Source organism: Cavia porcellus, unplaced genomic scaffold (genome assembly GCF_034190915.1).
Source record: "Cavia porcellus strain 051 isolate PalLab524CR breed Dunkin Hartley unplaced genomic scaffold, mCavPor4.1 scaffold_9, whole genome shotgun sequence".
Classification (NCBI taxonomy): Eukaryota; Metazoa; Chordata; class Mammalia; order Rodentia; family Caviidae; genus Cavia; species Cavia porcellus.
The window spans coordinates 66,000,209-66,014,236 of record NW_026947492.1 but is presented as its reverse complement, the minus strand read 5'-3'; the positions used below and the strand labels follow the sequence as shown (position 1 = coordinate 66,014,236).

Sequence of the window (14,028 nt, the reverse complement as noted above, 5' to 3'; positions counted from 1 at the left end):
TAAAATAAAATGTGAGAAAACATAAAATTAGAACATTTAATACAGAGCACGACACTCACACATGATAAGTTCATATGATTACTTAAGACCTACAAGTTGTTTTTACTTAGCATTACTTACCAGAATAATGAAAATTGCATTTTAGAGTAATTCCACTATTTTTGAAAAACATTTATGGAATGTATAGGTAGTCTATTGTTACAATTTATTAGACATATATCTTATCTCTGGAAAAAGTTATTTTCCACAAAAAGAAGAAAAAGAAAAACTTAGTAATTGGATCATTAAAATTAGGACTTTATGAAGAAAACACATACTCTAGGCTAAAAAAATATAACTCTCTAGATATTCCACCTCATTAGTTAGCATCACTCAATTCAGAGGCTTTAAAAAATTTAACAATTTGAGAAACTCGTTCTCTTGGTCCTTACACCATAAATAATGTAGTTTACCATGGGTGGAACAAGAAGATAGATATTGGCCACAAAAATGTGGGTATGAGGTGCCACTTTGTGCCCAAACTTGTGTGTGAGAAAAGAGAAGCAGGCTGGAGTGTAAGACATGAGAGACCCAGGTGCCCAAGGTCTTGAACCTGTCATCTTTGGAGGGAGGTGGAAGACAGTATGGAGAATGTGAATGCAAGAACAAAGCATCAATATGGACAAATATTTCAAAGAAAAATAGTGACATTATGGTAGCCACTGTTGATTTCCTGTTGTTGTGTTGTGAACTTCCATGCTGCTTGCATTTTTCTGTTCTGATTTGCTTTGTTCTGTCTTGTTTTGTTTTGTTTTCTTTAAAATAAAAAAAAATGTTAAAAGAAAAGAAAAAAAGTACAAAGGATCAGTACGAAATCCACCCCCCTCCCAGTGATGAAGGCAACAATGAAGCTGTAGGCTCTGAAAATTCTTCTATCAGCACAGGCAAGCTTGATGAGGGTCATGGACTCACAGTAGGTGTGGGGAATTATGTTACTTCTGCAGTAGGGAAGCCAGTGCAGCAAAAAAGAATGAGGACTGAGAAGTGCTGTGCCTCGGAGTACAATAGCAAGTCCCATTCCTCCAACTACAGGGTATGTGATAATAGCTGAGTGTCAGTGGGTTACAAATGGCTACATAATGGCCAAACATCATGGCCAAGAGGAAGCCAGACTCCATGGTGGAGCAAGAGTGAATCAGGAACAGTCCAGTGAGGCAGGCTTCCAAGCCAATCTCTCCATCACTTGAATGAGGCAGGTTTCCAAGCCAGTCTCTCCATTCTGAAACCAGAAGAGGCTGAGAAGTTTGGGGACAGCTGTAGTGCACACAAGAAGGTCAGCCACTGCCAGCATGCAGAGGAATAGATACATTGGATTGTGGAGGCTGCGGTGTGTGTCTTGATGATAAACACAAGTGAACAATTCCCCACCTAGGACCAAAAGGTAGATTATGCAAAATGGGGTGAAGATCTAACAGTGGGCAGCCTCCAAGCCAGGAATGCCAATGAGAATGAAGGTTGATGGAAGCACATACGTTTTCATGCTGACATAGCAGGGTCATGATGCTGCAGCCTACTCTTCATGCATGCTTCCCCTAAATCCAACAAAATGATAATTTGTGTGTTTTGAAATCTCTAAATGGAAATCAAATGCAGGAAACTGTGGGACCATGGAATAATTACAAAACATCCAAGATCCAGATAAAATAGTTAAAAATTATCACATCATTTAACAGTATCTGGTATTATTTCCACTACAGTGCCTTGAAATTCATAGCATCTAAATCTGTGAATGGTATCTGCACTGAGATCTGAAAGAATATTTTGTTTTTCTAAGATACACTGAGAAGTGTTAATCACTTTAACCACAAAGGAACAGCTTTAATAACTTATGTCACTAGGTCAGTATTGATATTTTTCACTGATAGATGAATTTGAGATTTGTAATACATCATAGGTACAAATGCTAGCCAAGGAGATATTTCTATACACAAATCCAGATATAAAAATATGAAAAATATAGATTGAAAAGAAAATGTTAATAATTAAAAATTAAAAATGTTCAGGAGTCATGCATTGATAGAGTAAGAAGTAGAGCAGTTATAAGAAAATATTGCGATAAGAGGTAATGGGAGGTTTTGAATATGAGGGTTTTTTCAATTTTATCTATAATGTTGGAGTCATATCAAGCAACAGGTTGTGATTTTTAGATACAAAACTAAAAAAGAGGACAAGCTGTCTATTTGTTGTGGAATAATCAGGAGATTTATACATATTTGTACATGAAAATTAGGGATGATAACATGAGTGAGCTGAGGACTGTGTATCAAGAAATGAATAAATCACTAGCCTATTCATGACTCTATGGGCAGCAGAACTGGGGTTTACTCCTTACCTTAGCAGGCCATTTACAATGATGCCAGTATAACCCATAATCTGATTGCCCATCTCTTCCTTTTACTTATCTAACTAGTCAAACCAATGACTCTTGTTTACATTCAATTCCTGGGCAGTTTACTCTATTCAAGTTGAGTTCATGATGTTCTCTTTACTCCTCAGTCATCTACACAGATTCCCCCACCCCACCTCCATATCATAATTTGCTCATCCTACTTCTTTCCTTTCCAAATAATATTATCATAGCATTTTGAAAGTCATACAATTGCCTTACAGTTCCTTTTAATTTTTTTTTCCTAGAAACACAATTGATGTGGATCCTGTGGTAATTTCTTCACTACTATAGACATTCATATATAAAAGGCTTTGTAATCGTGAAAAGCAAATATTGAATTATGTGTAGCACACGTGACTCCAATATTCAATTGTAATGCCATAAAATGGTATAGACTCAATCTATCTTTTAAAATTCACACCTGAAGTATCTGCTTAAATTTGTTCTGTGAACTTCAGAGTCCCTGTGGATGCATACTACCATGTGAACATGAAAATAGTTGAATACATGTGCCAGGCAAACTTTGACAATTCTAAGAAATGTCATTTTCTGAGTCATGATCTGAAGGAGCAATAGGACCATTGAGACCAATGGGGACTGTCATTGCCCCATAGGACAGAAGAAGTATAAAAGGAGCCAGATTGCTTGAACATTATGTGATAAAATAAGAGCTAACATTTCCAAATTTATCATTCATTGATTATGATTTCACTGATTTCCTGAGAATATTTTACATATAAACTCCCATAAATTTTGTCTCTATTTTGCATTTTAAATGGACAGTTTAAATAATTTATATGGAGTTAAGCAACTGAGAAGTATTGGATCTAGTTTCTAACTGACATGGTCTTTCCAGATCCCTAATAGTTAATTATACTGGTAAATTACACTAATTATGTGACATGTTTTGCAAGTTTGACAGAAATAATGATTATGAGTGCTGTTTGAAAGCCCCACGTTTGAATTTCATAATGAAGCTGCGTGAAATCTAAGACTACATCTTCCATTAAACCTCTTTCGATGCACTTACTCTACAATTAACTCTTACCTGAGAAAATTAATCTAATGAGAATCTCTCAGTCTTACCTGTCTACAAAGGAACATGTATATCGTTCATCTGTATTTGTGCTTCTCTCAGCATTCATGTATTTCTCATTCACTTTAACATTCCCTCTTTCTCCATGTGCCCAGTAGAAAGTAAGTGTATAGTTTGCAAGAGAAAAAAATTCGCAATGGAATGGATGAAAACACCAAATACCTTGAAATTGGCTTTATCATTACTTGCAATAAGAAAACAGAATCTTAAATAAATATAGTACAGATTATGCACCATGATCCAATGGAATACCAAAGTCAATGGTGCTACTGAGGCATGGGTTAAAAAGCAATGCTTACTAGTAATTGGTAAGATTTTTTGAAATGATACAACTTTTAGAATAATATTTTACCCAATCATTATAATAATGTTATTGGAAAAATAATTTATTTTCTATCCTAAAGAATTAGTTTCACACATATGCATGTGATTATATAGAATTACTCTCATTGTAAACTTATCTATAATTTAATGAAATTTGAATCATCTCAATGTATATCAGTGTACTAATAGTTAAGTTCAAAACTTTATGATACATTCGGAATGTTTTACCCAGCATACAATGTTTTTCTATGAAGTAATATCACAAACACATATTGAAATTAAAGAGAACATCAATTTGATTTTTGCAGTAGTATAGGAATATTCATAATGTATTTTTAATTAAGCAAACAAATATATCTTTCCAAAAACATATGTATGTGTGTATCTAATTTCATGGAGAATTAACAGAAAAGTAAAAATAATTGATGGCAAAATGTATTGTCAGGTTATAATTTACCTTTATCACTATGGTATGAGTTTTTAGCAGTGCTCATGTAGTTAAGGATTTTACCTACCTGTATTGTTTAAGATATGTGAATAAATAATGCAGTATTTCAACTGCATTCATCAGGAAAAAAATGACATAAAGCAAGATGTAATAAAATGTATATTCTTCACTGTATAAATCACTAATAAAATTATCTAACCACAGGAAATATCTTTCTCTACTTCTGTCTGTGTAGCTGATAAGTCATTTTCTCAGTCTATGAAAACTATGAACCTGAATCTGTGTTCTTATACTATTTTCCACAGATAAGAAACTTTAATAACCTTTATTTAGGGTTGAGCACTATTCACTAGAAACTGATCTTGTCATCATTTTTCTAGCTACTTCAGTGTCCCATAGTATGTTCCCTTAACTGTGTTCCATCTTTTGACATATTGTACTTTATATTTTCATGCATTTGACCCTTACTGTATTGCAGAGTCTTGTTGGAGAGAAATTATATCTGTCCATCTATTTGTTTGATGTTCCAATCAAAGGCAAAAAATAAAAGGAGAAGCTGAGGTATTATTTTTGCTTAAGTAATTTCTATATAACTTTGAATAACCAGTCTTAAACAGATAGGTATATATCTATCCGTTCAAATAATGTGATTGAGGCTGGGGATTTAACTCAGCGGCATAAGCACCTACCTGCCTTGCAAGCAGGCAGACATGAGTTCAATCCCTAGTACCGATAAAAAAAAAAAATATATATATATATAGTATGATCCACCTGAATCCTCAGTGTTTTCCTAATAATAATGTTACATACTGAGATATACTCAGGAATCAGTCAGCTACAAAATTGAACTCTGTCAGCCTCTCTTTATTGTCAGATGAAGTTACAGAGAAACTAAGATGAAGAACATATATATATACACACTTTGGGACATAAAGAAAATATATGATTTATGATATCTTTTGCATAAATTGTGTCTCCATTGTTCATTTTTTAATAGCTTTGAGACAAGATCTTCCTCAATAGTAAAGACTTTGCCCTTGAACTTACTATGCAGCCCTGGTTGGCCCTGAACTGGAAGTGATCCTCCTCCCTCTGCCTCCTGACTGCAGACTGCAGGTGTGCACCACCATGCCCAGCTTCCCTCATATACCTCTTTATAAAAACAAAATCACATAAGCCAACATGAACTGAGTTTCTCTTAGACGCATTCTTAGTCACGTTACTGGCATTATGCCAGTTTGTCTTCTTGGGAATTTGGGGGCAGGTAATTTTACTTATGATACAGGCTAGAAAACAAGCTAAGAATGTTCAGTTTGACTAAAGCTGTTGTATCCTCACCATGGAGTGCATATTTGAACAACTACAGAGTATTAATCTTTACATTATACATTATCTTGCAAGATGTGTACCTCATAGTGTTTTGTAAATGTAAAATGACATACCTCAGATTGCTGTGAGCTGTGTGCAACATAATTTATACTAGAATTATAAAAATTGTTAAGCATAGACACCAATAAATCTCACTTTTAATCTAATTTATGTCTCTTTATCTCATATACTGAGACTTGGAGGAAAGTCTCAAATTAATCCTTAGGAATAGTTACAGCCCTGTCCCAGCTCATAACTGGAGAGATGCCATTTCTTGTAAGATACATACAGTTCGTTCAAGATCCACAAACTCAAATCATATTAATTGTCTCAAGAAACAAGCCCACCTTTATGAGTCTGGATGTTCTGGGAAGAATCATGAAATCTTTTGTCTGGCTGCTGCTTGGCCAGTTCTGAAACATCAAGAATCAGTGTGAATGCCTTACCTCTCCACAGCACGTGTGTGGCTTAAAAGAGCACTCATCTGAAATACAGCTCTTCTGAAAGTGTTTTGAGAAGTCTGATGCTCTCATGGGGAGGGAGTGGGGTGGTTTTCCCATAGTGTCTGTGAAAGAGACCAGTGGGAATTAGAGAATTGAGATCAGAACTCAACACTTCTACTTTTAAAGTCAGCATTTTAGGAAAATGCAGAAAGTTGGGAGAGAATTGAATCTTCTTCAACTGTTTCTGGAGCCTGTTTGTCAGCAGAATAGTTGCATTTCTTGCTTATCATAAGTGTGTGTCAAAAAGGAAAAATGATAACTCCAACTTTTTTTGTCTTTTTCATTTTTATCAGTGCCAGGGATCGAATTCACGACCGCCTGCTTGCAAGGCAGGTGCTTATGCCACTGAGCTAAATCCCCAGCCCCGATGACTCCAATTTTTAAATAGATTTCAATTTTATGTTTAATACAGAAAATGATAGGAAAAATATTAACAGCAGTCCTATATTATTTGCACAAAAGATTAGGAATGATAACATGAGTGAAATAAGGACAGTGTATTCAGAAATGAACAAGTCATTGGACTTTTCACAACTTTCTATGGGCAGCAGAATTTGGGTTTACTCCTTACTTTAGCAGGTCCTCAACAATATTGAGAGAAGATAGTCCAAGAAACAGCAATTATTCTAATATTCTATAGATTAAAATTAAGTTGAAATATCAAACAGATGTTGCAAAGCACAGAGAAAAATTTAATAACCTACTAAAATAAAACATTAAGGAGATTGAAGGGACAGAAGAAGAATCCAGAAACAGAGGCTGAGAAGTGATGTGAAAAGCATTTGGAGTCAATGTTCTTGAGTACTCCAAGAGAGCCAATAAATTGACACACTGGAAAGTAATTTTCTTAACAATGCATTCCTCTGGTTGACTTTTCATACAATTGCGTATGGAGTGCTGTATGAATTAGGTGCTATTCCTTTTCCATGGTTTGTACTGCAGCAATATTTTCTTCACACAATCATAGATTTGTTTGGTTCTCACTCCATAGATGACAGGATTGAGCATTGGTGGCACTACAACATAAAGATTAGCCAGAAGTATGTGGATGTAGCGGGGCACATTTCTGCCAAAGCGATGGGTCATGAATGAAAAGAGAGCTGGTGTGTAGAAGGCAAGGATGACACACACATGAGACCCACATGTGCTGAGCGATTTGACACGGGCTTCCTGAGAAGGAAGCCGGAAAACAATTCGGAGAATCCGTATGTATGAAAGGGCAATGGTTATGATGTCCAACAGAAAATTACATATGGCAAATAAACCATAGATGACATTGATCTTGATATTGGCACAAGACAGGCGAGCAAGGCCCATGTGCTCACAGTAGGTGTGGGGAATAACATGATTCCCACAGAAGGGCAACCGCAAAATCAGAAATACACATGGAATGACCAAAAGGATTGCCCTCACTAATGCACCAAGACCAATCACAGCAACAACCTTGTTGGTCAGAATTATGCTATAGTGGAGTGGGTTGCAGATGGCCACGTAGCGGTCATAAGCCATTGCCAAGAGGATAGCAGATTCCATGAGTGTGAATTTGTGCATGAAGAACATCTGAGTGAGACAGTCTCCAAAGTTGATCTCTGTGAGATTAATCCAGAAGATCCCAAGCATTTTAGGGATGGTAGCAGTACAGAGGCCCAAGTCAACAGTAGACAACATGGCCAAGAAATAGAACATGGGCTGATGTAAGCTGCTCTCAGCCTTGATCACAAACAGGATAGTGAAGTTCCCTATGAGTGCAATCATGTATACAGCACAAAAGGGAAAGCCGAACCAGAGGTGAAGAGGTTGTAGACCAGGGATTCCCAGTAACAAGAAGGAAGAGGGGTGAGATGGAGTATCATTGGATGAGAACATCCTGACTCATAATGCATCAGTTCACGGTCTTCAGAAATGCTTGTTTATCTAGTCTGGAGGCCCCTGTGCAGTTTTCTGTAGCTAAAATTGAAGATAAAGGAACACAATACATTTTTGCATATACTCTTCTGCAAGTAATTCCATCAATTTGGGATTTATTATATATAGAGTGGTAAGAGAAAATTTCTTTACCTTTAAAGAGGATAAAACATAATATAACCAATCATAACAAACCGGTTTAAATGATACAGAACTTCAAAACATTACGAAATTAAGAATAATTATCATAATGCCTTTTGATGTCTCCAAATAGCTGCAGATAACTTTGAATATAGTAAAAATCGATTGAATAGGAGAGAATAGAATAGAATAGACTAGAATAGAATAGAATAGGAACAGTAAAAACAGAATAAAAAAAGCGATAATTTCAAAAAAAAAGCCTGTCGTAAACTCAAAATTGTTACCATAATTTACCTTGCTAAGTTTGAAATAGCTGCTCCTACCTTTAGATTTGACATAAACAAAACAAAGGAGAATAAAACTCAACCCAACAAAACAATGGAAATGATACAGAACCTTAAAAAAAAAAAGACGTCAATAATGGCTACAACCTCCAGAAGGAGATCTCCTCTAGATGTCACACTGCCTACAGCTGTCCTCTGAATCTGGGATCCAACCACTGGGCCCAGATTTGCAGTGTTAGTGGAACACCAAAGCCCTACAGACATCCAATAGTATTTCACCTCCATAGCAATCATCACAGCCTGTGTTTCTCTGGATAAGCCTGTCACTTATGGGCATCAGAGTAGGGAGTACTTCTTGTTTTCCAGGCCACAACCAGCTGAGGTCTGTTTGTTTCTATATGGGGGCCAAAGATGCATGCATCTATAACTGAAGAATTGCATTATTATATAGGCTTTAGAAAGATGAATTTTACAGTATTATATTTTGTAATATCCTCCTACATCTTGAATTTTTCAGCTTTCTTTGAATGCACTTTTCTCTGATAACTCATTTATAGTGATGATTTTTACCCAAGGACCTAAATGCAGATTTTTCAGCCTTCCAGCTTCAACCCTTCCCTCTTTGCCTCCTTTCTTCCTTCCCTGGCTTTCTTTCTTCCTGTCCCTGTATCTGTGTCTGTCACTGTCTCTAATATAAAACTTCACTCCTGTCAAATAAAATTGTCATGCCCCAAGTCAGAGAAAATAACAAAACTGAGAAAAATATAAGAATTTCGGAGTTATTGTCTAACTTAAAAATAGTTAATACTTTATTTCATGCAAGTTTATAATACAAGTTTATATTGCAATTTTAAAAACAACATATTTAGCAGGTAAAATAATGGCTAAGAAAACTTTAGTTGCATATAGTTTTTTTTTGTGTGTGTGTGTGTGTGAAAAGTATAGAAATAAATAAAGCAATCTCAGGCTTAATTTTCCTGAACATAAAATATTGTTAGTGATTGCCAGAAGTTATAAAACATACCATACTACACCATTTTGCTGAGAAATATGTGCTACTTATCGTTTTACATGTTACACAAAATACTCTTCATTTAGCAAAATCCATTGTGAATTAAATTACAGTTATAAATTCACTAAGCTAGCTGGGAGTGGTAGCACACATGTGTCATCCCCACGACTGAGACATGAGATATTGGATGACAAGTCGAAGGCCATCCTGAGACAAATAGTAAGCCCTCATTTTATGGTATCTCCCTGTATCTGTAAATCTGAGTCATTCTGTACTTTCCTATCCAGTTCAATCAATATTGACAATCTTTTTCATGGATTTCTTTATAACACAGACTCCTACAGAGGCTCCTACATAAATGTCTTCAACCTTCAATTTTGGTAACTAAATTTCAGAACCATATAACCAAATTCTTCTGTGGTAATTATTTTCACTTTTCAGTATATACTAAAAATGAAATATTTAAATGAATTTTTCAAACCTACTTCACCACAGCACAATTTTAATCTTAGTTTTACATTGTATATATTTGAAAATAATTATCAGTGATTTGAACAACGGAAAATAGAAGGACATATTTCTGTTTCCCAAACTATTTGAACAAAAACAGAATTGATGCTCATAAAAATTAACATCAAGTACACTGATCTATCTACTCAATGTTATTATTAAAGCCAGTATTATGTCTTTTCTTTTTAAGCATATACATTATTGATGACAGTTTCTATTTTATATTTCTGGGTCATATTTATAATGATTAGCTGAGATTGCACACAGTGAAACTCATATTTTGGGTACTAGTTATCTACTCTATGATAAATTGCTAGGAATTTTTCTAGTATATATCTGCAGTATACAATAATGGAGCCATCATTATATTTTGAGACAATCACAGTAAGACACTTTCTAACACCTAAGAGCATGAGCTCTATTTCAGATAGAATCTCCAGCACTTGGGAGGCTGAAGCAGACTGTTGCAATTTAGAGAGCAGCATGGTCTACAAAGTGAGCTCAAGGAAATTCTGAACTACACTGAGATCTTGTCTCAAAAAACAAACAAACAAAAAAAAGATGAATTCTGTTGAAACTTACTTTAAACGCTCATTCAGTTTGGATGGAGGGAAACAAAAAACATTCTTTATTTGCTCTGTAACCTAATACAAATATTTTAGTGTTTTCACAACTCAATATATTAATCTGGAAAACAGAAATAAAGACAATATTTAAATCTGTTTTTACTTCTATAACAGATACTTTCAAAGTTCTCTGAATCGTATTTCAAATATCATGTTATCCATCCTTCATTAGCCATTGAGTAAAAAATTTGAAGTGGTTCACCAACTAGATTCATGCTAGCATCCAAATGCTGATATTAAAATTTTGTAGTCTGTGCTAACCATGATGCTGTTCACCAAACTTTCAATCTTGCTTTTTTTCCCCCCAAAATATATCACTTGTCTCCTACCGTCTCTTCTCGCCCTCTTTCCCTCTGTGTATCTGTGAACTGAGAGAAGGGAACACACCAGGCTGAGCACCAAGATGAGAGTCTAACCTCTGTTTTGTTTCAATTTACTCTGTTTTTAAGATGTCATCACTTTTTGCCTGGGAGAGACATTCATTATAAAGTCCAACTGGGACTTTTGTTTTGAGAACATGAAGTCTTTGTGGAATTCTAGTTGTTAATCTGGGCATGAATCAAAAGAGACCACTTCTTGAAAGAAAAGGAAGCAGAGGAAAGTGAGTTTTCATGGTGACCATTCAGGTCTCTGTGAACTTTCTGTCACCTTGCTCTGCAGGAGCATAAAATGATTGATGGAGCTGAGTCATCATTATCCTGGACCATTACATTGGGCAATTTCTTCTTTTGAATTCATTGTCTTCCTTGCTTTTCTTTCAGTTACTCCTTCTGTGTTCACCCCAGTTCATTTCTTATTCTTAGTTAAACTCAATGGATTATATTCACTCTTTTCATTCTATTTATTGATGCTTAATATTGCGGTTAAATTTTCAGTTATAGCCACGAGGCAAAATTTACATGTTAATCAGTTAGACAAACTATTATATCCTGATCTAGATCCTCCATCTCCCATGCAGGTGTACAATGAAGGCTTAAATAAAATGAGACAAGTGATATGATTTTAGCGCCCCAAGAGTGTCAAAATCCTTTAGCTGAGTTCAAGGCTCTGAGGGCTAAGACAGAGACTTCTCTGGACTGCACATGTTTATTAGGTCCAAACAAAGAGCAGGGAAACTAAGGCAGCAGGCGATGAACAGGACCCTGGGAGTCACTTCAAAGACTTCTACTAGTAGTAAATTATGCCAGTATAGGAAAATCATCTTATCTCCCAGATAACATTCATGGCAGGAGTGAGATTCCTACAGCTCCAGTCTCTTTTTACTTAATTAGTGCTGGAGCTAAAGTGTCCTTAGCTGTGGTCTTATCTTGTCCTTTGAGGTATCTCTGGCCTCACAAGCCACTACAGGCCTCAGACAAGTCCAGTAATTCATAGATGCTCACTTATTAAGGAATCAGCTAGGCCAAGCACTTACACGTACTACGGACTCACAGATAAACAAAGAAAGCCTATTTGTTAATTTAAAATCCTACTCAGAGCTGCTTCCTTGTGGTTTCCATCAAGAAACTGGTAGCATTGTGCCTTCATTGTTCCAAGTAAATCAATTTATCTTATGGACAATGAAATCTTTAAGTGTGCAGGTCTGTCCATACACAGTCCTGTCCCATCCATTCTTTTCCAGAAGTAACTAAGCATTGTATCCCAAATGTGAACTGGCCGAGGTTCAGTTTATACCAAGGAGTGTTCTGTAAGTGTAACCAGTATAATATTGTAGTCTCTGTCCTCAAATTTTAGTCAGATGATTGGAGGTCCATGCTTTCTTATTGGCCTCTTGAATTTTAAAAGATGTTTATTTTAAGTTTATAATACATGAGTAATGTGCAATATTCAAGGGAGCACATGCTTCGGAGTTGGAGCACAGCTCAGACACAGTCATAACTCACACTTCCCTCTTGTATTCTTCTCATCTCCCAAGATAATTTCTTGAACATTGGTTTCCTTATGCCAGCCTTGCAAGCGCTGTTGCCTTAAAACTCTGGCATGTTTTGATCTCAGTCCTGTCTAGCACACATGTATTTCAGTGAGCATTAGTACACTGTGGTGTTTCCTGTTTTTGTTTTCTATTCTTTTTCTCCTTATTCACAGTTCAGTAGCCAGTAATGCTATGGAAACCATCCAAGAGCACTTCAACTTATGAACTGAGAAAGAAATTGTAGCATATATACACAGTGGAACATAATTTTGCCAGAAATAGAAAGGAGATCATGTCAGTTAGGGGAAAAATGGATGAAACTGGAGACAGTCAGCCTAAGTGAATAAACCCAGAATCAAAAATACAAATGTGACATGAGTTCTGTCATTTAGTGTCTTGAAGAAAAAAATGAAGGGATGAAAATAGAGTGTGAATTATTAGGGCAAAGGAAGGGAGTAAGTGGGAAGTGAAGTTTAGTGAATGAGATAACACCTGGACATCAGGAATGATCACTGTGCATTTGTGTACAGTTTTTTATGAATACATAAAAAACAAAACTGGTCCTCTGTATATCTAATAAATGGAAGAAAAAATCTCACATAAAAATCTCTGTTTATATTGACAATATCAATATATATCACTTCTGCTGTCCAAAGAGTTGCATTCATCTGTGTAATCTGTACATGAATGTCTAACAGACAAAGCTACATACTATACTCAAGAGAATTAAAATATGAACACCTTTTTGGTAATTGCTTTTTTGTTTTATAGTGTTTGAGTGTTAAAATTTAAATATTATTCTCCATTTGTAAAATATTTTTCCTTCTTTCAAAGACATCCATAAAACTTATTTTTATAACTGTGTTTTAATTTATTCAAATTTTAGCATTTAGTACCATTATTTTATATCTTCTGTACAATATTTTAGTCACCTATCATTTCCATTGCTGTGCTATTTAAGTTTTTCCCCTGGTTTTTTGAGACCTCGTATCACTATGTTGTTCAAGCTGATTTTGAACTTTCTAGGTAGTCTAGACCAACTTCAGACTCTTCCCTCCTCAGCCTCCCAAAGGACATTGATAATTTGTTTGTATTTAAAAAAAAATTAAAAAGAGATTAAGACAAAAGAGGACAGAACCAAACACATCAGAACAGAACAATTTAAGCAACACAGCACTTAACCACAAGACAACGGGATACTAACAGTAGCTACCATAATGTCTCTTTCTTTGAAAGAGTTGCACCTAACTTCACATACAATAGTATCGAACATAACAAAATAGTATAAAACCATTCAAGAGAATGAAAGTATTACAGTGCATTCAAAACCAAATAACAGAAAATGAACAGTGGCTACTATCTCATTTTCCATAAAAAAATTTTTGTTTATATTATCATGCATATTAAAATCCAGTAAGATACAACATGAGAGAATCAGTAAAAAACAGAAGAACAAAAGCATGGTACAACT

The 14,028-nt window shown here is 35.3% G+C and overlaps 1 protein-coding gene and 1 pseudogene across 1 annotated transcript; both read right to left on the bottom strand.

Annotated features, from left to right (window-relative positions):
• Window positions 1-372: 372 nt before the first annotated feature.
• On the bottom strand, window positions 373-1,560 carry LOC100726724 (olfactory receptor 52D1-like; annotated as a pseudogene).
• Window positions 1,561-7,073: 5,513 nt separating this feature from the next.
• LOC100727006 (olfactory receptor 52E2-like) lies at window positions 7,074-8,033 on the bottom strand. The gene has a single exon (XM_003465370.1). It carries the CDS (start codon window positions 8,031-8,033, stop codon window positions 7,074-7,076), a length of 960 nt encoding a protein of 319 aa, XP_003465418.1.
• Window positions 8,034-14,028: the final 5,995 nt, after the last annotated feature.

What these genes read in the sequence shown, in the direction of transcription:
- LOC100727006 (XM_003465370.1), bottom strand. Translation starts at nt 8,033, where the DNA reads ATGTTCTCATCCAATGATACTCCATCTCACCCCTCTTCCTTCTTGTTA.